The sequence below is a fragment of the Herpailurus yagouaroundi genome, unplaced genomic scaffold (genome assembly GCF_014898765.1).
Source record: "Herpailurus yagouaroundi ecotype Mexico unplaced genomic scaffold, PumYag 184, whole genome shotgun sequence".
Taxonomy (NCBI): domain Eukaryota; kingdom Metazoa; phylum Chordata; class Mammalia; order Carnivora; family Felidae; genus Herpailurus; species Herpailurus yagouaroundi.
Window position 1 is genome coordinate 10,058,379 of NW_024412415.1, and position 25,589 is coordinate 10,083,967.

General features: G+C 40.6%; 1 protein-coding gene and 1 non-coding gene across 4 annotated transcripts in view; one reads left to right on the forward strand and one right to left on the reverse strand.

Annotated features, from left to right (window-relative positions):
• Window positions 1-52: 52 nt before the first annotated feature.
• The window catches only part of TUBGCP4 (tubulin gamma complex component 4), a 35,666-nt gene continuing 10,129 nt past the window's right edge, over window positions 53-25,589 (forward strand). For 2 of the 3 annotated variants that reach the window (XR_005795797.1, XM_040492485.1), the window contains exons 1-10: window positions 506-649; window positions 6,028-6,156; window positions 8,944-9,066; window positions 9,432-9,485; window positions 10,505-10,561; window positions 13,737-13,816; window positions 16,346-16,547; window positions 19,557-19,722; window positions 19,943-20,067; window positions 25,289-25,339. Coding sequence is in view for 2 of the 3 variants with exons in the window: in XM_040492485.1 (XP_040348419.1) it covers window positions 542-649; window positions 6,028-6,156; window positions 8,944-9,066; window positions 9,432-9,485; window positions 10,505-10,561; window positions 13,737-13,816; window positions 16,346-16,547; window positions 19,557-19,722; window positions 19,943-20,067; window positions 25,289-25,339 (1,095 nt within the window). In the remaining variant the exon portion in view is untranslated. Of the gene's footprint in view, window positions 330-505; window positions 650-6,027; window positions 6,157-8,943; window positions 9,067-9,431; window positions 9,486-10,504; window positions 10,562-13,736; window positions 13,817-16,345; window positions 16,548-19,556; window positions 19,723-19,942; window positions 20,068-25,288; window positions 25,340-25,589 lie in introns of those variants that run through there. The other variant, XM_040492486.1, reaches the window with a different exon arrangement.
• On the reverse strand, window positions 24,143-24,247 carry LOC121042177 (U6 spliceosomal RNA). The gene has a single exon (XR_005796022.1). It is a non-coding gene; the product is annotated as a U6 spliceosomal RNA (small nuclear RNA).

Genomic DNA, 25,589 nt, shown 5'->3' on the forward strand with positions numbered 1-25,589 from the left:
AGCAGAGCCCCTGCAGCAGCGAGCGAGTGAGCCCAGCCGAGCGCGGCACACTTCCGGGACGCGGCGCGCCTATCCCGTACCCTTTCCCTTCCACTCTTCCCGCAGTTGTCCTGCCACTTGGGATTCAGGACGAACAGCCTGTCCCAGGGGCCTGGGCGCTTGCACAGAACGCAGCATTCGCCTCCGTGGTCCTCTGGAGGGGCGCTGCAGGAGGGGGCGACGGATATAAGAACTCGAGATCCGCCGCGGGAATGATCCACGAACTACTCTTGGCTCTGAGCGGATACCCAGGGTCCATTTTCACGTGGAACAAGCGGAGTGGCCTCCAGGTACGGTCGGACTCAGAGCGCGGGAACTCGCGAGCGCATAATGGGCGTACCCAAGCCGGTGCCCGGGGGAGGAGTTTGCGAGGGCGGGGGGTGGGGCTTGCAGAGGCTGAGGCGATTCGGAGGCGTGTCCCTAGACTGGTCACGGGGGAAGTGCGGGAGGGGGCCTTTGTGCGCGGTACCGCATCTGGAGAGGGCTGGGCCCAGGCTGGCGGATGGAAGGCCGGTGCCTGAGGGCCCCGCCTTCGGGACGGGGAGGGAGCTCGCGACCCGGCCTAAGGTTGAGGTGTCTGAGCGCGTGTTGCTGGGGAACTGGATGTAAGGCGAGTTTCACCCATTTTCACGCACCCATTTGCAGTGCAAATACGTAGCGCCTAACATAGTAAGAGGTCAGCCACTTTTGTTGTCTGAAAAATGAATGAGAGTGTTTCCCTCATTACTCCTTTCGCTGGAAATTTCTGCACTAGGAGAATTTGGAAGGGAGGCTTTCACGTAACCAGAAATGTTTAAGGAGGAAGGGCTAGGTACTGTATGCATTATCTCATTCAATCTGCTGGATCACCTATCTCCATTTCACAGATCAACTTCCTGTATCTGGTAGCTAGTAATTAGCGAGCTTGGTCTTGAACCTCAGGCCTGCTTGGCTATGGTCTCTGAACCACTCTTTTCTGCTTTTTTTTTTTATTATCCAGTCCTCTCAATAACTTAGTAACTTAGGTATTGTTAGCCCTTATTTACAAAAAAGCAAACTGAAGCCCAGAGAACTTGTGGCGGCTAGTCCTGGTAATGGCAAGATTTGAGTCTAACTCTGTCATATCACAGTCATGCCTATTCCAAACCAAGCAACAGATTCTGAACTATGGAGAACAAAGTGATAGTTACTAGAGGGAAGAGAAGTGGGGAGATGGGCTAAATAGGTGATGGGGATTATGGAGTGATCTTGTGATGAGCACTGGGTGTCCTTATATTGTACACCTGAAACTAGTATTACACTTTATGTTAACTAACTGGAATTTAAATAAAAACTTTAAAAAAAAGTCATGCCTATTCCTATAAGAATTGCCAGTATAGGCTGCAGAAGAGCAGAAAAATTACATTCCTCTATAAAAGCTATAAATCAGATTCCTCTTGTTATTTATTTTCCCCTATAAAACTAACAATGGCAGGCATAAAGGAAGAAACTGTATAGGAAGTATTTGTGGGTGCTTGACTGAAGTAAAAAGATAAAGTGTAGGAAGGATAGTTGCCTTCCTTTCTTTTTTATAAAAAAGTCTCAAGTCTCCATTTTCCTTAGGGTCAGAGAGAGAGGGAGACAAAATCTGAAGCAGGCTCCAGGCTCTGAGCTGTCAGCACAGAGCTCGATGCGGGGCTAAAACTCATGAACCGTAGGTAAGAGCCTGAGCTGAAGTCGGATGCTTAACAGATTGAGCCACCCAGGTGCCCATGGATATTTTCCTTCTTAAGGTGTCAGCTTCAAAGTCACCCCAGAAAAATGTTCTCTGACCATCTCTTTAAGTATCCTCCCCTTATGCCATTATTCTCCATTACAACAACTTATTTCCCTTATAGGACTTATCAGTTTATATTAGTTTTTACCTGTGTATAGTCTTTCTCCCACATAGGTTGCCCATAGCAGCGAAGACTACAGTGGTTTTCTTCATCTATGTAGCCAGCACAGTTTCTGCCACTTGGTAGGTGTTCAGATATTTGTGGAAGAAAAGAAGACTACTAAAAACAGAAAATATTGATACATTCTGCAGTGTTTTCACATTTGAATAAAGGGGGAAATTGTCATGAATGCCTAATGTTGACAAAATTCATTTTATTGTAATACTGAATATGCGTACACCTTAACCTAAGTATAAGCTCAAATTTATTTGAGTGTAAGCTCAATTTATTGCTCTTAAAAAAAAACCTGTAAATCCAAATATTTTTACAAAGTAAACAAAACTACCAAATGGATGCACTCAAAATGATGTTAATCTAATGCACGGTTTCTCAGCCTGGTTTCTTTCTCATTGTTGACATTTCGGGCTGGATAATTCTTTTTTGGGGGTTGTGTCCTGCCTGTGCATTATAGGGTGTTAAGCAGCATTCATGGCCTCCACCCACTAGATGCCAGTAGTACCCCTTGAGTTGTAGCAATAAAAAATATCTGCAGATATTTACCAAATGGGGCAAAATTGCCTCTGAGAACCAGTGATCTAATGTGACATAACTATTGTTGTGCTGAAACTGAATCCCCAACATTGAGTTTAATAATAGTATGACAGCTGCAGATGTGGCTGCATATTCTGTTTTGACTTCAGTAAGTCTAGTATGGAGAATGCCTGTTCATGTAAGTAGGTTGCACCAGATGGTACCAATAAATTCAAGGTATTGTTTGCTGTTTCAGAATAACTAGACCTTGAACTTTTGTAAAACTCTGCCACCAAAGCACTGCTTAGAATTCCAGTTTTAATGGGAGCATCACTTGATAACTGGGTAGATCTGTGTTAATAATAAAAAATTACTGGGGCACCTGGATGGATCAGTTGGTTAAGCGTCTGACTTCGGCTCAGGTCATGATATCACGGTCTGTGAGTTCACTGTGAGTTCGAGCTCCTCATCAGGCTCTGTGCTGACAACTCTGAGCCTGGAGCCTGCCTCAAGTTCTGTGTCTCCCTCTCTCTCTGCTCCTCCCCCACTCATGCTGTCTCTCTCTCTCTCTCAAAAATAAAAATAAACATAAAAATATTTTTTAAAAAGTAATAATAAAAAATTTCTTACGTGTATCAAGCATTTGCTATGTGCATGGCTTTACATGCATTAACATTTAACCTTCACAATTGTTATCTCCATGTTATGGGTATGAAAACTGAGGCACAGGCAGGTATTATAACTTGCCTAAGATTTCAAGCAAGTTAAGAGGCAACTCATGGTGGCTTCTTTTTTTTTTTTTTTTTTTCTAAAGGCACAGGCAAGGCTTTACTGGGGGCTATAGATCCAGCCTGAAGGGACACATAGCACTAACAGAGTAGTTAGACTGGCCTCCCAAAGACATTGTAAATTTTTTTTAATTTTTTTTTTTTTTTTTTTTTTGAGAGAGAGAGAGTGCGAGCAGGGGAGGAGCAGAGAGAGAGGAAGACACAGAATCTGAAACAAGCTCAGGACTCTGAGCTGTCAGCACAGAGCCTGATGTGGGGCTCGAACTCACAAACCTTGAGATCATGACCTGAACCCAAGTAGGGCACTTAGCTGACTGAGCCACCCAGGCACCCTCCAAAGACAGATCCTTAAGCGTTTAAGTCATGTTACCTCATAAGTTATTAACTGGAAGATATGGTTAGCAGTGATATTAAAATCTGTGTTAAGTGGATTCCTAAACAAATTATTGTGGATTCAGCAACAGAAAAATTCTTCTTTGCCTATTTATTACTGCTTTTATTGTTATTTACAGATGGCACCCACAGGCGCACCTGGCTGGCTCAGTTAGAAGAGCATGTTACCCTTGATCTCGGGGTTGTTACTTAGAGCCCCACGTGGGGTATAGAGATTACCTAAATAAATAAAACTTTAAAAAAAGATGGCATCCACAAAATACAGTACTTGCAATATAAATATGCAGTATGTTAAGTTCTTTGGGAATAGTAACTACTTCTGATTTTGTTCCCTATTTAAACTAGATATGTTAACACTGTGCCTTGGATAAGTATGTGTTCATTAAAAGTTGGTCGAAGCTCCAGGGAAGATACACAATGGCCAATAAACAAATGAAAAGATTATCAATATAGCTGATCATTAGGGAAATGAAAATCAAAAGCACAATGAGATACTACTTCTTACCCATTAGAATGACTTTTATCAAAAAAACAGAAAATAGCAAGTGTTGGTGAGGTTGTGGAGAAATTAGAACCCTTGTATATTACTGGTGGGAATGTAAAGTGGTTCAGGCCTGTGGAAGACGATGTGGTAACTCCTCAAAAAAATTAAACACAGAGTTACCAGATGATCCAACAACAATTTCACTTCTAGGTATACACTCAGAAGAAGTTAAAGAAGGGACTTAAATATTTGTATACCCATGTTTATAGTATTAGTATTCACAATAGCCAAGGTAAAAATACGAGGGTAAAAGCAACTCACATGTCCCTTGACAGATGATTTGGATAAACAAAATGTGGCACAAACATACAGTGCAATATTTTTCAGTCTTAAAAAGGAAGAAAATTCTCTTACATGCTACAACATGGATGAAACTTGGAGACACTATGCTAAGTGAAAAAGCCAGTAATAAAAAGACAGATATTCTATTTCCAATCTTTTAAAGTACTTAGATTGGTCAGAAGTATAGAAACAAGAAATAGAAGGGTGTTTGCAAGGGGTTGGGGAAGGGGGAGGAGTAATGGCTACAGAGTTTCAGTTTGGGAAAGTAAACTGGGGGTGGATGGTGGTGATAGATGCACAAGGTGTAAATAAATGCACTTAATGCCACAAAACTGTACATCTAAAGATGGCTAAAATGGTAAGTTTTATGGTATGGATATTTCACAGTTTGTGAAAAATTGGGGTTGAGGGGTGCCTGGGTGTCTCAGTTTAGCATCCAACTCTTGATTTCGTCTCAGATCATGATCTCACTGTTCTTGACATTGAGCCTTGCGTCAGGCTCTATGCTGACAGTGCAGAGCCTGCCTGGGATTCTCTGTCTCCTCTCTCTGCTCCTGCCCCACTCACATTCTCTCTCTCCTCTCAAAATAAAGAAGTAAACTTAAAAAAAATGGGTTGAATAAATTCATTCTCCTACAACTTTTTTTTCTATTTTGGAAAGGCTGTGAAACTTTATATAGCATAGTAGGTTATATTATGGCCTTAAATTAAAAATACCCAGTGAAATGAAATACCAAATATAAGTGAAAATATGAACACTACCTTTATATGTCCAGTTATGAGGTGCTTTTATAGATTATAGCATGTTACATTAATTTTACATTTTAATTGAAATGAAAATAAAATTTAAAATTTTATAGAGAGGGATACCTGGGTGGCTCAGTCGGTTATGTGTCTGACTTCAGCTCAGGTCATGATCTCACACTTCATGAGTTCAAGCCCTGCATCAGGCTCTGTGCTGATAGCTCTCATCCTGGAGCCTGCTTTGGATTCTGTCTCCCTCTCTTTCTCTACCCCTTCCCTGCTCATCCTCTGCCTCTCCCTCTCAAAAATAAGTAAACATTAAAAAGAATTAAAAAAAATTTATAGAGAATTTTCAGATCTTAAGAATATGAGAAACCCCTGAAGTCTGCAGATCCCAATTTGAGCAGTATCACTGGAGACCATTGAAATCACGTCCAAAACTCCAAATCCTGATAGGCCATGCCTAGAAGATTGCATGAGAAACAGGTAATAGTAGCTGCTGGTGGGGAGGTTGACCTGAGCCCAAATCAAGAATTGGACACTTTAACCAACTGAGCCACCCAAGTGCCCCGACTGACTTATTTGTAATGTACAACATTTCATAGTGTTTGAATTCTTTACCGTGTGTTACTACCTATTTCAGTCATCAACTAATTAGGTCAGGATGGGGAACAACACCTTTGTAGCAATTTGGAATTTACCAAGCTTAAATGGGCATCTTGAGAAGGGAAATAAAAAATAGAATTAAGTATTTGAAGCACCTCAAAGATATGCAGGCATCAGTGTTTTTAGACTGTTCCTCTTCCTGCAGGTGTCACAGGACTTCCCATTTCTCCATCCCAGTGAAACCAGCGTCCTGAATCGACTCTGCCGGCTGGGCACAGACTATATTCGCTTCACCGAGTTCATTGAACAGTACACGGGCCATGTGCAGCAGCAGGTAGGCTGCTGTTGTCAGGGAATGGACACCTCCAGAGGTCAGGAGCTATGTCAAGTTTTCAGTGAATCCAAACTTTGATGTGAAATAAGTCTCAAGATGTTATGAATGTCTCACCATTGGAATTATTCAAGTGAAGGCTAGGTAACTAGCTCAAATAAGGGAGAAAATATACACAGGGACCAATTTAGGCAGATTAGTATAAGAGGAAATATGCTTTGCCTGTGTTTTAGGAGACCTGAATTAAATCAGTTTGAGCTGGACCAGAGTTCCAGTTCCAGAGGTGAGATTATAAAGCATCATTTCAGATCTGTTTCCTCTTTTGCTTCTAACTACCTTAGTCGCACGGAGGCGATCAACTAAAATCTTTGTGTTTCATTTTTGTCATTTGTAAATAAAAGAGTTAGAGAAGGTGCTAGGCACATAGCAAGCACTTAATATATATTACCCATTAATTGGTGGGTTAATTGTAATTAATGGTGTAGAGGTCAAGGATTTGTGTCCTGCTCTATCACTGACTGGCCATAGTCTGCCTGGCGGTAACCTAATGCTCAGAAACTAGAGCTCAGTTACTTACCTATCAGATAGGGATAATAGTGCCTATCTCACAGTGTCAGAAAAAATAAATAAGGTAATTCATGCAACGTGTTAGCACTCATATTTTTTTAAAGAGAGATTTTAAAGTTCCCTTTTGTTTTTAACTGTCTGTAATTCTGTCCGTGGTAAGTAAAAAGATTGCTGAATTGTGTGACTCATTCATTGACGACTATTTCCCACTTAAAACCATGATTCTGGTTGAGGAGGAAGGCAGGGACTTCTAGAAAGGAAAAGGAAAGGTTTCTGAAATAAGGTCAGTACCCTCTGTTACATAAGTTGGTTGTCAGGCCTTTGGTGGCCATCTGTAGGGCACAGGAGTTGGAGAATAATGCCTTGTATTTTCATCTCTGGGACAGGGATTCTGATTCTCTCAAATTGGTTTTTGCAAACATAAGCTAAATGTGAGGTGAAAATCTAATGCTATAAAATCAATATTAAAGAGGGCACATGAATTATCAGAGTTGGAACCTATACACACACACATGCACACACATATTATGAAAAGGCCTCATTTTAATTTTTTGTATATAACATTTAATAGAAAAAAAAATCTGCCCTGTATTCGTGTGACTATATGGATTTTATATAATATGTGAATTCTTACTTTCCTGAATTCTAAAGATAGCTGTAGTGCCTCTTTTTTTGGAACAGTAAAAAGCATACTTAATTTCTCTTTCATTTAGTGATAAATGAAGACATTCAGTTCTCTGGAATGCCATAAGATCAAAATAAAATTGGCTACTTGTAAGCCAATCTGTTCCATTTCATCCCATGCCCATGCTGGTCTTATTATAGCTGTGAACCTCTATCTTCAGGAACTGCTAGTATCCTTTGTGGCATCCCCTGACTACACTGTGCCTTTTAACCCCTGAGTCCAAGCTTCCTACCCCATTTGTTGTGGAATTCTGCTATTGTGTCTGCTGTCACCAGAGCCTGATCACCCAAATCAGTATGCAGCCAGAGAGGCCAATCATTGTGGTCTCTAGTCCACTCCCTCTGCAGTTGCCCCGGTAAAACTACAAGAGGCTGTTAGAAAAAATTGCAGGTTTCCTGAAAGACAAGCCATATTTGTAAATTGGCTCTTAGTGAGAGTCTTATCACTCCCCATGTTGACTATCAGATTCATGCTCCTGATGAATTACCAGGCCAGGCAGGAGAAGGGATTTTAGAAGGAGGATTGAGGTGATTTTATTTATTCACTAAATATTTACCTTGTGTTCAAAGAACTGTGCTAGGAGCTGAAATACAAAGATGAATAAAGTGTGGGTCCTGCCTTCATGAAGTTCTTGGTCATGAGAGGAGGGCATATAAACAAAAGAACAATTCAAGCACTACATAGAGATGTTATGAAATCAACAAAGAGGGAGCGATTCGTTTCCTAGGGAGAGTTAGGAAGGGCTTTGAGAGAAGAGATGCTTGAGTTGGGTCCTGTAGGAAGAGTAGGCATTTGTCACAAAGATGAGTACAAGGTTATAAGTGGAACACATCCACATTCGTGGGGGTGAGAAATAGAAGCAAGGCACATTTGGTGAGCTGTGGGTAGTTTGGAAATGAGAATGTGAAGTTGGAAGCACTAAAAGATAATTTTAGAGACAGAGTTAAGGGCCCGAATGTAGAAATCATTGTATGCCACGTAGGGGAGTGGAGATGTTATTCTGGGGCAATGGGAAGCCACCAAAGGGATTTCAGCTGGAAGTGATAAGGTTAGTTGTAGAAAACCTTCACTGACAATATGAGGTTCTTTTTTTTTTTTTTTTAACATTTATTTTTTGAGAGACAGAGACATAGCATGAATTGGAGAGGGGCAGAGAAAGAGGGAGTCACGGAATCCAAAGCAGGTTCCAGGCTCTGAGCTGTCAGCACAGAGCCTGATGCGGGGCTCAAACCCACAAACTGTGATATCATGACCTGAGCCGAAGTTGGACATTTAACCGACTGAGCTACCCAGGTGCCCCAATATGAGGTTCTACCTGGTTGTTTGTAACATGTAGGATGCTTGGGAAATTAAAATGTTATCACATCTTAAAAGGTCAGAACTCAAAATCGGCCTCTCTAGTCAGGCTGTCCTCTCACCGAAGCACTGCTTTGATGTGGAATTATTTAAGCAAAAACAATAATACTATTAAGGGATAATGTCTTCCTCAGGTTTTAGAGTCTGAGCTGTGAGGTTTAATTCTCTTTGTTTGATTTCAGGATCACCATCCATCTCAGCAGGGCCAAGGTGGGTTACATGGAATCTACCTAAGGGCCTTTTGCACAGGACTGGATTCAGTTTTGCAGCCTTATCGCCAAGCACTGCTTGATTTGGAACAAGAGGTGAGAGAGGAGATATGGGAACAATGTCTCTGGGACAGCAGATTAGGGCCCATTCCTGAATTTGAAATACCCTTGGATGTGGTCAGATAGCTGAGAGAGAGCTGTTTTCTTCGTGGCTAGGGGGTAGAGTGTACTCTGTGATTGCCCAAGCCGTGATCAAAGTGGTGTGCAGATCATGGCAAAGGTATCAGAGCCCCTGTTTTTTTCTCACCTGAAAAATCAGAATTAATAATCCATAAACTGTCAATTCTCCATAGCCTAAAATTAACACTGAGCCTATTCTCAGATTCCCATCTAGTTTTCAGAGATCAAATAGATTCGAGATGTCTCATATGGAGCCTTAATCACAGTGTTTTTTGTTGCAGTTCCTGGCTGACCCCCATCTGTCCATATCACATGTCAATTACTCCTTGGATCAGGTATGCTGTCCAAATAACAAAATGCCGGGGCGCCTGGGTGGCTTGGTCAGTTAAGCGTCCGACTCCAGCTCAGGTCATGATCTCACGTTCTGTGAGTTCGAGCCCCACGTCGGGCTCTGTGCTGACAGCTCAGAGCCTGGAGCCTGTTTCAGATTCTGTGTCTCCCTCTCTCTCTGCCCCTCCCCTGTTCATGCTCTGTCTCTCTCTGTCTCAAAAATAAATAAATGTTAAAAAAAAAAAACCAAAACAAAACAAATAACAAAATGCCTTGAAATCTGTTGATATTGTTAGAATAACTTACAGGGTTCATGGCTGGCTCATTCAGTGGAACATGTGACTCTTGATCTTGGGGTTGTGAGTGTGAGCCCCATATTGGGCAGAGGGATTACTTAACCATAAAAAAATCTTAAACAAAAAATGAGGAATTAAAAAAATAATCTAACTTGGGGCTCCTGGGTAGCTCAGTCAGTTAAACATCCAGCTCTTGGGTTTGGCTCAGGTCATGATCTCACGGTTGTGAGTTTGAGCCCTGTATCGGGCTCTGTGCTGACAATGCAGAGCCTGTTTGGGATTCTTTCTCTCTCTCTCTCTCTCTCTCTGCCCCTCCCCTGCTCTCTGTCTCTCTCTCAAAAATAGATAAATAAAAACTTAAAAAAAAAATCTAACTTAAGACATTAAGACATTCCTTCTGGATTCAGAGCTACGCATTTTATATCTTGTATGCTTTCCTAGATCAGAGCTGTTTGGAAAGCTCCAGATTTAGTTAAAATCTAATATCTGATATTAGCACTCTATGTTGACTTCAATACTAACAATTATGTTAGCCTCAGAAATAGAAACTGCTTCTATCTGCCATTCTCCCTTTGTAGCCAACCCCCATATCAGCTTGCCCTCAGATACTGAATCTTGGCTGTTCTGTGCTATTGCCATCTTTATGTGATGTGGGACTATTTAGAAACAAAAGTATTTCCTGAGCCAGTGCTCATTAATTATTCTCCTAATTATTCTCCACTTTGCAGTTCCAGCTCCTTTTCCCCTCTGTCATGGTTGTGGTAGAACAAATTAAAAGTCAAAAGGTAAGAACTTTCCTTTTTTATCTTTGCTGTGGGAAGTGCCAGGGATATAGTCATAATTAATTTCACCTTACATTCTTTTTTGAGGATCATAATCTTTAGTAGTTTTTATTTATTTATTGTTTTTTTTTTAATAACATCTGCTTGGGTATCATGCTAAATGCAAAAAATAAGCTGTCGCTCTGCCCTTAAGCACCTCCTGATCCAGAGGGTGGGGGTGATGTTAATAGATGTACCCTGGTAAGAGGATTCTGTCTGGTAAGAGAAAAATGCTAGGGGTGATATTTGAAAGTGAGAGCATTTTGCATTAAGGGTTTGGGATTGTTGGATATGGATCTTAAGAAGCAGAAAGTTGGGGCGCCTGGGTGGCGCAGTCGGTTAAGCGTCCGACTTCAGCCAGGTCACAATCTCGCAGTCCGTGAGTTCGAGCCCCGCGTCGAGCTCTGGGCTGATGGCTCAGAGCCTGGAGCCTGTTTCTGATTCTGTGTCTCCCTCTCTCTCTGCCCCTCCCCCGTTCATGCTCTGTCTCTCTCTGTCCCAAAAAAATAAATAAACGTTAAAAAAAAAAAAAAAAAAAAAAGAAGCAGAAAGTTAATCTTCAGAAAGAATAATACATTTAGGTTAGGGTGCTAATTCTTTTCTAAGAATTAGATCATTGGGTAAAACCCAGATGTTTCTTTTATTAAATACGCCTGTTACCACAAGTTTTTATTACATGCACTGAAAAGTCAGGGTCCCCAATACCAGAAGAATGTCTTTTCTGAGTGGAGTTAATAATTGAGGGATAAATGCTTTGAGATTTCACATTAGAAGAAGAATCTGCAAGTCCATAATTGGATGAGAAAAGACAAATGGATTAAATATGTTTAACCCTGTTTTGTTTTTAAACTGTTGTAATTGTGCCTTAGCTTATTAGGAGTCTTCACCTTGATAAATGTAACTAGCTAACTACTTAATTTAGCGGGTTGCCTCTTCATTTTCTTGCTTTATAAGTGTAGAAGTTTTCACTGTGCTGTGTTCATTAGGAGCCAGCAAAGCCAGGGAGGGAGGTGCTTGTTTGGCCCTTCAAAGCTGATTACCCTCATCAATTAATATTCAGCTTTTATTGTGCACTTACTGTACACCAGGCACTATGCTAAGTGTTTCACGTACTTCATCACATTCAGTTTTCTAAGGGGTCAGGTAGGTTAGGGAATGTGCTTAGGGTCACATGGATGGTAGGAAATAGTAGAGCTGGGATCTAAACCTGGCTCTGACTCGAAAGACTATGCTCTTAACCACTCCACTAAACTGTCCCCCCACCCCCACCCCCTGGGTTGGAGAGAACCTTCTAGGTACGTGGAGGTAGTGTAAGGGTTGCATGCGTAGCTGCACATCTCAGTTGACTTTCAGATTCCACTGACCACAGGAAGGAGAGTATAAACTGAGTAGGGGGGTTGGAGATGGGCAAACCTTCCTTCTTGCCAGGGTGGTGGTAGAGAAGCCAGTGTGTTCTGCCTCTACAGAGTTCAAACATGAGGTGGTCAAGAACATGGGCTGGGGTGAGAACTGGGATGATAGCAAACAGACACAAAGGGATTCTTTTAGAGTGATGGAAATGTTATAAAACTAGATTACGGCGATGGTTGTACACACTAAAATTTACTAAAAGTTGTTGAACGGTACACTTAATTCTGGGTGTATTTTATGGTATATAAATTATACCTCAATAAAGGAGTTTTAAAAAGAGAGACAGAAGGACATAGAAAGAAGCAGCAGAGTTTTTTGAAAACTGTATACCTTAGAGCATGAGTTAGGCCCTAATCTGAAATAAAGAGCTTTCTTCTTAGCTTGGAATTTTAACTCTGAATGATTCTGGTTTCTCTAGTGCAGTACTTTTCAAACTTCATTTTACATTAGAATCACCTGGAATAGATGGTTAAACCCACGTGGCTGGGCCCTACCACAGGGATTCTGATTCAGTAAGCCTGGAGTTGGTCCCAAGAATTTCCATTTCTTACAAACTCCCAGGTGCTGCTGCTGCTGCTGCTGGGGGCATATGGATGGGGTGGGGAAGAGTAAGTAGAGTGGAGGTCCATATTTTATAGAATAACTGTTGTGATACTGTGATCTATAATAAATATAGGGTGGCCCCTGGGTGGCTCAGTGGTTAAGTGTCAGACTCTTGATTTCCACGCAGGTCATGGTCTCACAGTCGTGAGACTCTCCCTCTGCCCCTCCCCTGCTAGTGCTCTTTCTCAAAAAAAAAAATATATATATATATATATATATATATATATTTCATCTTCATCCCCTTTCTGGCACATAGCTTCTAAAACCTTTGGCATTTCCTAAGTGATAAGAATGATAAAGGTGTCTTGGTATTCATAATTAGCCACACCTGAGTCTATGGTAATTAAGTGACTTTTGGAAAGCACCTAAGGATTGGCTGGTTGCCAGGGGAAACAAGCATTTGATTGGAGGATTGGGACCTTCATTCCCCTGACCTCTGCGGAGAGGAAAGGGGCTGGAGGTTGAGTTCAGTCACTAGCAGTCAGTGATTTAATCAATTGTGCCCATGAAGTGAAGCCTCCATAAAAATCTGAAAGGGCTGGTTTCAGAGAACTTGTAGGTCGCTGAACCAGAACACTTCTGGCTACAATGCTGGGCCCACACTCTACGGGGACAGAAGCTCCTTTGTTTGGAACCTCACACTATGCATCTCTTCGTCTGGCTGTTCATTCATATTTTTAGTATGCTTTTTAATAAACAGGTAATCTAGTGAGTAAACATTTTCTGAGTTCTGTGGGCCTCTCTAGCAAGCTAATGGAATCCAAGGAAAGGGTTGTGGGAACCTCTGATTTATCAGCCAGTCAGCCCTGGGCTTGAGATTGGTGTTAGAAGTGGAGGGAAGGTCTTGTGGGACTGACCCCTTCACCTGTGGAATTTGATGATGTTCTGGTAGTGTCAGAATTTAGTTGAATTGTAGGACACCCAGCCGGTGTTAAAGAATTGCTTTGTGGTGTTGGGAAAATCGCCCCTGCACACGTTGGAATTAGAGTCAAAATTAGAATTCTCTGTAGCTCTCTAGCCTCATTATCTGCTGGATTGTGCTCTCTGGATTGAATACCGAATATGAGTTTGTCCTATGCGAGCTGTTAAAATGGAATCCAGTTTGACAAGGTTGTATTTTGCACAGATTCATGGTTGTCAAATCCTGGAAACGGTATACAAACACAGCTGTGGAGGTTTGCCCCCTGTTCGAAGTGCACTAGAAAAGTAAGTCATGGCTTAATTGGGGGCAGGAGTGGGTGATCAAGTGACTTGACTTTGCACTTGTTTCATTTTCAGGTCATCTTGGGTTTCCCTCTGGGAAAAGTTAAGACCAGGATAGAAAAGACCCATGTATGATGGCTCAGAAACTGCAAAAAGAATGTTAGGAAGTGTTGAGGATCAAAGCTAGGATCTAGTCACCTAGATGACCTTGAAGCAGTGCTCTTTAATTTGGGGATATCATTATCCTTGGAGAATTTCCATTACATGTGTCAGATAATGTAGCTATACCTAAACTGTGTGTGTTTTGAGTAGCTGGCATTTTATATCAAGATCCTTAAAAATGTTTATAATCCCATTATACCATTCTTAGGAATTTTATCCTAACACCTATTCAAAAGAAGAAAATAACCATATGCAGAAACATTCACTGGAATGTTGTCTGTTTTATCAGGACATTAGGAAACTACCAGCAGCAGAAGAAAGCTAAATAAAGGTATATTCACTTGATGGTCTATAAAGGTAAAATTAAAATTAAAAATACTATAAATATAAACACTGTCAAAATCTGCAAAAGGAAACTTCCCAGAACATGCTTCAGGGACTTAATTCTCTATTATTGGGCCTTTTTTTTTTTTCCCTAATAAAAGAATTGTATTTTGATTGTAGAAAATACAGACCTGTAAAGAGAAGAAATAGATTTTCTAATCTTTGAGATCCCCAGTATAACTTTCACTGTATATTCTCTACGGTTTCTCTATACATATACATAGTTTTATGCATAGAATATAAAATCTTACAGAGATCCTGTGATTAAGTGCATGTTTGTTATATATTTGCAGGACCAAATTTTATAGACCAAGTACTTGAATGTACTAAATGTAAATTTTTATTTTTTAACTATTTTTTTTAATGTTTATTTATTTTTGAGAGACAGAGACAAGCATGAGCGGGGGAGTGGCAGAGAGAGAAGGAGACACAGAATCCAAGGCAGGCTTCAGGCTCTGAGCTGTCAGCACAGAGCCCAATGCGGGGCTCAAACTCAGGAACTGTGAGATCATGACCTGAGCCAAAGTAGGAAGCTTAACTGACTGAGCCACCCAGGCACCCCCTTCCACCTGATTTGATTTTTTAACGATAGATTCCATTCAGTTAGCTTATTATAAATAGCAGACTCCAGCTCTTCTCATTTCTCCCCAAGTTATTTTGAAATTTTTCAGATCTACAAACATTTGAAAGAACAGTATAGTAAACAGTGTATATCCTTCAGTTTCACCAGTTGTTAACATTTGGCCACATTTGATTTCTTTTTCTTTTTCTCCTCTGTATGGACTGTGAAATATATATATGTAAATATATATAAACATACACACATGCACACCATGTGTGCTAAATCATTTGAGAGTAATTACAGATACAATGCTTAACTTGTAAATACTTCAGCCTGTATCTCTTTAGAAAAAAGGCTTATATAACTTCAATTGGTTTATATAACCTCAATACCATATTATAGCCAAAAAAGTTAAATGTTAATTCAACAATATATTATCCAAAAATAAATCTGAATTTCTCCAGTTGTCCCCCAAAAGTCTTTTACCCTTGTTCTTTTTTGCACTCCCGGATGGAGTCTGCCTTTTCCTGTGGCTTTTTGCAGCCACCTCTTTTTAGTCCCCTTTAATTTGGAACAGTGCCCTTCCTTGCCTTTTTAATCTTTTGATGACATTGACATTTTAAGAGTCCTAACCAGTCCATTTTAGAGGCACATTTTCAGGGTGCCTGGGTGGCTCATTCAGTTAAGCGTCCAACTTCAGCTCAGGTCATGATCTCACAGCTCATGAATTCAAGCCCTGCATCGGGCCCTCTGCTGATGGTGCAGAGCCTGCTTTGGATTCTCAGTCTCCCTCTTTACTTCTCTGTCCCTCCCCCATTCACACACTCTCGCTCACTCTTTCTCTCAAAAATAAGTAAACATTAAAAAAAAAAAACACAGGCACATTTTCCTCTTTGTAACTAAGATGTTATCTGGGGAGTGATCCTTTAAGACCATGAGAATGTCCCATTCTCCAACAACCTTTCTGCATCTTGAAGGATTATAGGATTGTAGGAGATATACCTGCCTCTCGCATAGTGCATCTACTCTCCATATGTGACTCCAACAAAAATAAAACAAATTTAATATTGTGTTAGCCAGACTCTTATAAGCACATTTAATTTTAACAAGAATCCTTAGTTTTGGAACTCCTCCACACAAAAGGAGGAAAGAAAATGTGCCTCTTCTAAAAACCCAGCAGAACACTTACTGAACATTCATACTTCAGCATGTAGGCTACAAGTGTGGAAATTTAATCGCTGAGTTCATCCACAAACATTTAAATTAAAATAGCACAATTATTTTTAGCCTAATTGGTCATTTCCCTTCTGAGTCATCAGACCTCTGTTTGTCCTGTCGCAGTTTAGAGCATGGTCTCCGTGCAGATGTAGGCTTCAGTGTCTGTGAAGTGGACTTCTAAGGCTCCTGCTTTTCTCTCCACTCAGGATCCTGGCCGTGTGTCATGGGGTCATGTATAAGCAGCTCTCAGCCTGGATGCTCCATGGACTCCTCCTGGACCAGCACGAAGAGTTTTTTATCAAACAGGGTCCTTCTTCTGGGAATGTCAGTGCCCAGCCAGAAGAGGACGAGGAGGATCTGGGCATTGGGGGACTGACAGGAAAACAGTTGAGAGAACTCCAGGACTTGGTGAGAACATGGCAAGAAGTCTGGCGTACTCCTCCCTGAGTCAGAGAAGTTGTCAGCTAGATGACCTTTTGGTGATTTCTACCCTTGTCCCCAGCTCATCAGAGTTGAAGCACCTTTCAGAAATTCCTTAGACATAAACACTTGAACTTGGCTTTATCTTAACTGCATTCTTAATACCTAACTTAATGGGAGACTACAAAATAGAAAATTTATTTGTGAGATTCCTTTGTTTCCCCTTGTCCCAGTATATGCATTTATGAGGTTAATGAGTCTTTTCAGGTAGTCGTGTGGTTACCCTACAGCGTTTAAGTGCAGCTTAGAGTTTCCATTAGAGTACCAAAAGTCCTATATTGTCTTTATTCATCCATCGGTCTATTTATTCATTCGTTTATCCTGCTACAGCATTTTATTGAATGCCTGTTGTAGGCCAGGCACTGTTCTAGGAGAGTTACTGGGTGTTTAACTGAGTAGATGAATAAAAGGTAGCAGACCCTATACTCAAGGAGCTTATTGTTTAGTGGAAGACCTAGAAAAATAAACAGTGACATTAAAGTGTACAAAGTGCTCTGGAAAGAGCAAGTATGGGTATTCTCAGAACTTAGAGTAGCTAGAGAAGGCTTTTCAGTGGAATGTATGTCTAAATTGCAAAGAGTTTGGAAGGAGAGGTTAAGAAACGTTCTAAGCAGAGGGAAGGATGTGTACAAAGTACAGAGACCATGAAAGACCTGGCTTATTTGAGGAACCAGTAGTAATACAATTGAAATGGTCAAGTAAAGGCTGAAATACAAAGTACAAGGGACAATGGAGGGGAGGGGGAAGTAGTAATCGATGAAACTGTTGAGGTAAGATCATGAAAGCCCTTGTCATCAATGGGAAGGTATTTAGACTTGAACCTCAAAAGAGCTTGGAGTCAGTGAAGAATTTTCAGCAAGAGGTCAACACAATGAGACTTTATGATAGATGACTCTGGACACTGTGTGGGGAAATTGTTTTTTAAAAAATCAAGGGTCAGTGCTCGCTTCGGCAGCACATATACTAAAAAATCAAGGTCGCCTGGGTGGCTCAGTCCTTTGAGCGTCCAACTCTTGATCTCAGCTCAGGTCATGATCTCATGGTTTATGAAATCAAGCCCTGCATCAGGGTGTGCTGATCGTGCAGAGCCTGCTTGGGATTCTCTCCCTCCCTCTCTCTCTGCCCCTCCCCTGCTCATGCTCTTTCTCTCTCACTCTCTCTCTCTTTCTGTGTAAATAAATAAACATTAAAAAATATTAAGACTAGCAGCAGGGAGGTCAGTTAGGAGAATGTTGGGGACACTCAAGTGAAAGATAATAGTGGCCTAAACTGAGGGTAGTAACAGTAAATATGGAAAAGAATAGAGAGGCTTGAGAGAGACTTAGCAGGTGGAATGGGTAGGCTTTAGTGTTTGGGTAGGAGTCCAGAAGGAAGAGTCAAGAATGATACCTAAGTTTCTGCCTTCAGTGGCTAGGCAGACAGAGATGATAAGGAATGTATATGGCAAATACCGGGGGAAAGAAGAAGGTTCCAGTATTGGACATGTTGAGTTTGAGGTACTTGCAGGAAATGTTCAGTGGGCTGAGCCTGGAGCTCATGAGAACAGTGTAGCTTGAAGATAAAGATTAAGGAGTCATCAACATATAGACGTTTTTAACCTGGGGCCCCTGGGTGGCTTCAGGAGGTTCTGTGAAATGTATATTTGTATAACTGTCTCGAAGTTCCATAGCATTTATAATGCAGAGTCCTATGATGTAAAAAGACTAGAATACCTGTTATAATGATCAATTCAGTGACAGAAGAAGATGTGATTGTCTAAGAAGAGTGAGGAGAACAAGAGGAAAAGAGAGTCTGGGCAGTCCCCTGAGGACTGCCAGCACTGGAGCACAAACCAGAAAGGGTAAACAGCAGAGCTCAAAGTCAGGATTGTGGAGCCAAGAGTTCCTGCTGGGAGCTGGAGGATAAGGATCAAATCTAAAGCAAGTCTGTGTGTGTCAGAGTTAGCTGGAGAGCTTATTAAAACACTGATGGAGGGGCGCCTGGGTGGCGCAGTCGGTTAAGCGTCCGACTTCAGCCAGGTCACGATCTCGCGGTCCGTGAGTTCGAGCCCCGCTTCGGGCTCTGGGCTGATGGCTCGGAGCCTGGAGACTGTTTCCGATTCTGTGTCTCCCTCTCTCTCTGCCCCTCCCCCATTCATGCTCTGTCTCTCTCTGTCCCAAAAATAAATAAACGTTGAAAAAAAAAATTAAAAAAAAAAAAAAAACACTGATGGATGTCTAGGCCTCATCTGCCAGGCTGTCCTAGATCTGGGGAAGGGCTTGAAAATTTGCATTTCTAACAGAGTTTCCAAATGACAAGTTTCCAGCTGATGCTGCTGGACCACGAGCTACAGTTGGAGAACCACTTGGCTAAATGACTTGGGTTACATACTAGTAAAGAGCTGAGGGGTGCCTGAGTGGCTCAGTCTGTTAAGCATCCGACTTTGGCTCAGGTCATGATTTCACGGTTCATGTGTTCGACTCCCATGTTGGGCTCTGTGCTGACAGCTCAGAGCCTGGAGCCTGCTTCAGATTCTGTGTCTTCCTCTCTCTCTCTCTCTCTGTCCCTGGCCCCCCTCTCTCTGTCAAAAATAAAAAAAAAAATAAAAAAAAAAAAGTGGGCAGAGCAAGCATATGTACAAGACGATAAAGTCCCTACAGGTAAGGAAGCAGAATTCCTGACCTACTGCACAGGGTTTTACATAGTAAAGGCAGAGTGAGGACTAAAATCCTCATGTTAAAAACAACCACAGTGATTTCCACCATGTTCTCCCACTTTCTGAAAATGGAAATGTATTCATCTCTCTAGTGGTAATTTAGGCATTCAGATTTAGGCATTCAGACTTCATTTTAAAGTCCTTCTAGAAAATATAAGTTATGGGTTGGGAGAATTAGTGATGTTTTCTTGCTTTCCTCTTCTTCATACATCATGTCTGCTACGGATTATTTCCTGGAGTAGCGCCTGATAGAGGAAGAGAACATGCTGGCACCATCTCTAAAACAGTTTTCCCTACGAGTGGAGATTTTGCCATCCTACATTCCAGTGAGGGTTGCTGAAAAAATCCTGTTTGTTGGAGAATCTGTCCAGATGTTTGAGAACCAAAATGTAAACCTGACTAGGAAAGGTAAGACTCTCATTGGCCAATATACCGTCTTCACAGGCCCTTTTTCATATTGCGTGGCCCCAAAGAATGCTCGGTCAGAGTGAGTGGCTGGTAAAATTTAGGTACCGAGTTTGCAGCACAACCATTATAGGCTTACTTGAGAAGCGTCTGACCGGATTGTAAATCCTTGCCTGTCCCGCCGCTCTCTGCCTTCCTATGAAGGTGCCTTCCTGTTTTGCAGGATCCATTTTGAAGAACCAGGAGGACACCTTTGCTGCAGAACTTCATCGGCTCAAGCAGCAGCCACTCTTCAGCCTGGTGGACTTCGAGCAGGTGGTGGATCGTATTCGTAGTACTGTGGCCGAGGTTTGTATTTCACAGTATATTTGCTTAGCGAGAAAACAGACTAGTTCCCCACAAACTGAGTACTTTCGTTGCTTCTTGATGTGATTAGAACTCAGCTTGGAGGGAATTGTTTGAGAGAGTTGAAGGGCAAGAAGTTTTTTTGTTTTTTAATGTTTGTTTATTTTTTTAGAGAGAGACACAGAGCATGAATGGGGAAGGGGCAGAGAGAGAGGGAGACACAGAATCCAAGGCAGGCTCCAGGCTCTGAGCTGTCAGCACAGAGCCCAACACGGGGCTTGAACTCAGGAACTGTGAGATCATGACCTGAACCGAAGTTGGACACTTAACCAACTGAGCCACCTGGGCACCCCAAGAAGTTTTTAATGATAGAGGCAGAGCTTCTTTAGTCTTTTCACACCCAACAGGAGTTCGCTAGTTAGCTACTTAAATTGAATAAAGAGAGGGCTCGCTTTCAATTTCAGACAGTTAGCATTTGGAATCTGTCAATATAGTTGGCAGGAACTGCAAAGAATCAAATGATTCTGGGTAAATTTAGCATCTCACTTACATTTTAGATGGCTTTACTGCTAACTCTTTGATTTATGGATATAATGATCTTATGAGGAATGCAGAACAAGTATTATTTTTCCATTTTTATAAGCAAATGAACTAGAAAGCTAACTTGTCCAGTATTGCACAGTAAGTAACAAAGGTGACATCCTTGTGACCTTTATAGGTCTTGTGACCAAGGAGTCTTGTGACTCCTATTCAGTGTTCTTTTTTTTTTTTAATGTTTATTTTTGAGAGAGAGAGAGACAGAGCATGAGTCAGGGAGGGACAGAGAGAGGGAGACACAAAATCTGAAGCAGGCTCCAGGCTCTGAGCTGCCAGCACAGAGCTCAATGCAGAGCTTGAACTCACAGATTGCAAGATCATGACCTGAGCTAAAGTCGGCCACTTAACTGACTGAGCCACCCAGGCATCCCCTACTTCAGGGTTCTTAAGTAAATTGTGCTTCATCCACCATCTTAAATTGTGACCAGTGATTTTTCAAATGGGCATCTGTTCTGTGGCTTAAAATAAAATTTGGCTCCCAGGTGTGTGATAATGTGAAATGAGATCTTTAGTCAGACAACTGTTTTGTTTGCTATATTAGTGGTTTTCAAGTTTGGCTGTGCATAGAACTGCTTTGGAAAATCTTAAAACATGGATTTGCATCAAATCCTCACCTCCAGAGCTGCTGACTTAGAGATCTACATCGAGAGGGAGGGAGTAGGTAATAGTATCGATACCATCCAACTAGACAGCCAACCAGCAAACCACTGCAGGTGATTGTGAAGTGTACCCAGCGCGCTATGGTATCTAGAACTGCTAAGAAGTTTAGCATCAGATATCCTCACATTGGAAACATAGTAATCAGTCATGAATATGATTTCCTTTTCCAGTCACTATCTCAAAAATTCTGGGCATGGGAGACAGAGCTGTGATGTAGATGGAATATTAGATCTTAAGATATCACTTCATTTGATTCTTTGTGGGCAACTAAAGATCTACATGCTTCTGTCCCTTCATAATTTCAAGGTATTGCCCCTCCTTAATCTGTAACTAGAGCAGCTCTAGTCTAAGGGACACTTTATTTTATTAAATCTATTTCTGTTCTCTTATTATTCTTGTGATAACTCTGGAATTAATTCATGAAGGAAAGTAAAACCTTAATAATACAAGATTTCAAAAATGGTGTTTTCTTGTGAAAGTCTGAAATGCAGATACTGCTAGACATTACATTTCCAGTTTGTAAAAAATGATAGACGAAGAACTGAAGTTCAGACTCTTTGAAGTCTTTTAGAATTGTAGCTAATAGGCTTTTTTGTAAGGTATTACCTTAATAATAACAGTTTATAGTAATGAAAATAGTTTCCTTTTTAGAAGGAAAAAGGGGGGAATGTCTCACAAATACATATCATACTCGTCCCTTTTTTGTTTTCTTTCCTTCTTGATTTTTTTAGAAAGTATACACACTATATGAATTTATTTATATAAAGTTCAAAAACAGTTAATACAAAGTTTAATATAAATGTTCAAGTGCAGAACTAATCTGTTGTTAGATGTCAGGATCATATCTGACCTTGATCAATGGGAAGGGTAGGAATAGGGTTCTCAGGGTGCTGCTTATACAGATGTGTTCAGTTTGTGAAAATTCTCTGAGCTGTAAACTTCTGATTTGTGTGCTTTTCTGTATGTAGTTTTAGTACTTCAGTGAAAAGATTTTTAAAGTTAATTCCTACATATGTAATGGTTTGTTATTTTAATTTTTTAGTTAGCTACAGTTTTTATGTAGAGAAGTGGCAGTATTGATTTTTGTGCGTGGATCTTCTGCCTGACCTCTTAAAGTCTTTTTTTAGTTCTCATAGTTTGTTGATTTTTCTGAGTAATGATTGTATCGTTTGCAAGTAAGATTTACTTCCAATTTTAGGCTTTTGCTTTTGTTTTTTTTTCTTACAGTCTTGGATTTCTAATAGTACATTAAACAGCTGGAGTGGTAGTTGATACAAACTGTGTGGAGGCAATGCTAGTAAGAGGCGATGATGAGCATTTTCGATATGTTGGCTCTTAAAGGTCATGTACCTACAATTTCTGTGTTACTCCAATGTTTGCTGAGGGCCTTTGGCACATAAGTTTATCATGTTAAAAAAAAAAAAAGAAACTTTCTTCTTCCTAGTTTGCTATGAGTTTTTATCATAAATAGATGATGAATTTTATCAACTGCATTTTCTATGTCAATTATGGTGGTTTCTTGCTCGGAGTTCTTTTTCTCCTTTAGGCTACTCATATAGTAAATTGTGGATTAGGTTTTCAGATGTTGAATCTTCCTGAGATAAACTGTACTTGAACTTTTTTTTTTTTTTTTAATTTTTTTTCTCAACGTTTATTTATTTTTGGGACAGAGAGACAGAGCATGAGCGGGGGAGGGGCAGAGAGAGAGGGAGACACAGAATCGGAAACAGGCTCCAGGCTCTGAGCCATCAGCCCAGAGCCCGACGCGGGGCTCGAACTCCCAAACCGCGAGATCGTGACCTGGCTGAAGTTGGACGCTCAACCGACTGCGCCACCCAGGCGCCCCGAACATTTTATTTTTTTAATACACTGTTGGATTTGGTTAGCCAGTATAGTACTTGGAATTTTTGCATCTATGTTTACTAGTGAAATTAGACTATTCCTGTTTTGTTCTCATGTGGTTGTGGAGTAAAGACTAGAAACCTCATGAAATGAGCGAGTCGTCTATCACTCTTTTCTATTTTCTAGAACAATTAATAGAAGACAGGAGTTATTACCGAAAGTTGGATTGAATTTACCTGAAAGGTTATCTAAGCTAGTTGTTCAAGGGGAAATCTTTACCAATTCAGTGCATTTAAATCTATGTTAATCTGTTCAAGATCATTATTTATCATACTAATCTTGGTATTTTCTACTTTTCTAGGAAGACCCATTTCATCTAGATTTAATTTTTTAGAAAATCTGTGTTTAACTATGTGTTTTATTTTGTATTTTCTTTTAATCTTTTACTGTTGAGTCTTGCTAATCTTTTCGAAGAACCAGCTTGTGTTTTTATTACCTTCTTTTCCCCTCTGTTTCATTGATATCTGCCTTTATTTTTTTTTTCTTGGTTTTTTGTTTTTGTTTTTGTTTTTGTTTTCTGTTACTCACTACCAATTTCCAGGGTTGAAAACTTGACTTTTCTATTTGTAACCCTTATATCCTAGGTAATCTATATAAAGCTTTCCATATTGCTTTGACTGTGTCTCACAACTTTTTTGCAAGGAGTATATACATTAACATCCTTTTCTAAATAATTTTTTTTTAATTTTTTTAACGTTTATTTTTGAAAGAGAAAGAGAGACAGACAAAGCATGAACGAGGGAAGGGCAGAGAGGGAGAAACAGAACTTGAAGCAGGCTCCAGGATCTGAGCTGTCAGCACAGTGCCCAATGTGGGGTTTGAACCCACGAACTGCAAGATCATGACCTGAGCTGAAGTCGGACGCTTAACCGACTGAGCCACACAGGCTCCCCTAAATAATTGTTTTATTTATTTTGAGAAGAATATGGAATGCTTCACGAATTTGTGTGTCATCCTTGCACAGGGGCCATGCTAATCTTCTCTATCATTCCAATTTTAGTGTATGTGCTGCTGAAGCGAGCACTCTTCAGGAATTTCTGATTTTCTTTTTAACCTCAGGAATTTATTAAGCTTTGATTTTTATTGCAGTACAGTTGGAAAACATAGTCTATAGATTGGTCCTTCGGAGTTAAATGAGGCTTCCTTTATGGATTGACGTAGGGCCTGTTTTTTGTTTTTAGGTTTTAGTTCTGCATGTGCTCAGCGAGTGTATAGTCTGCGAGTCTAGAGTTCTCTGCATGTTCTAATGCCTCATTTCCAGGCTATATGTTAGGTGTGTGCCTATTTCTGATGAATATATATTTATTTATTGTTTTTCCTTTTATGTATAGATTATGTACTCTTTATCGCTTATGATATATATTTATATATATTAAGTATATATATATGTATGTTTGGGTTTTTTTTTAAAGTAGGTGCCACGCCTAGTGTGGGAGACCAACTCATGGCCCTGAGGTGCCAAGACCTGAAAATCAAGAATTAGGAGCTTAACCGACTGAGCCACCCAGGCTCCCCTTAAATATATATTTTTTTACTTAAATTCTATTCTATTAGTTAAGATCATTACCCAGCTTTCATTAGTTACCTCATATCTTCTTCCATCCTTTATTTTCAACACTTTTTACCCTCCTTGCTCCCAAGCAGCCACTGAACTACTTTCTGTCACTATAGATTAGTTTGCATTTTCTAGAATTTATAAAAGTGGAGTCAAACAATAGGTACTCTTTTGGGGGAAGAGGTGGGTCAGGCTGCTTTTCTCGTGATTATTTTGAGATTAATCCATGTTGCATGTATCACTAGTTTCATTCCTTTTTTTTTTCAGTGTTTATTTCTTTTGAGAGACAATGTGTGTGACCGAGTCGGGGAAGGACAGAGAGAGAGAGAGAGAGAGAGAATCCCAAGTCAGGGCTTGAACGCACAAACCTGGAGTTCATGACCTGAGCCGAATTCAAGAGTTGGGCACTTAACCAACTGAGACACCTAGGTGCCCTTGTACAAAATCATTCTTTTTAGAAGCTTTCATTGGAATGGAATTTTATCCCTGTTATATATATTTTTTTCACAGCATCTCTGGAAGCTGATGGTGGAAGAGTCAGATTTACTGGGTCAGCTGAAGGTAATAGCTTAGCTGTCTTTTAACTCTTGAAATGATGCTGGTGGGCAGTGACTCATTCTTTAGGCTGTCTGACGAGCACTAGTGGCCTGTACCTAGACTTCCTGAGTGGCCTCACATGCTCTCATCCAAGAACACAAACTCTACCTAATTTTACAAATGTCTAGAGTATAAAGGTTTGGGTGTTTATTTTCTTCTGGCATAATATTGTGTTGTCATTGAATAAATGATACCAAAGACACACCCATTGTCC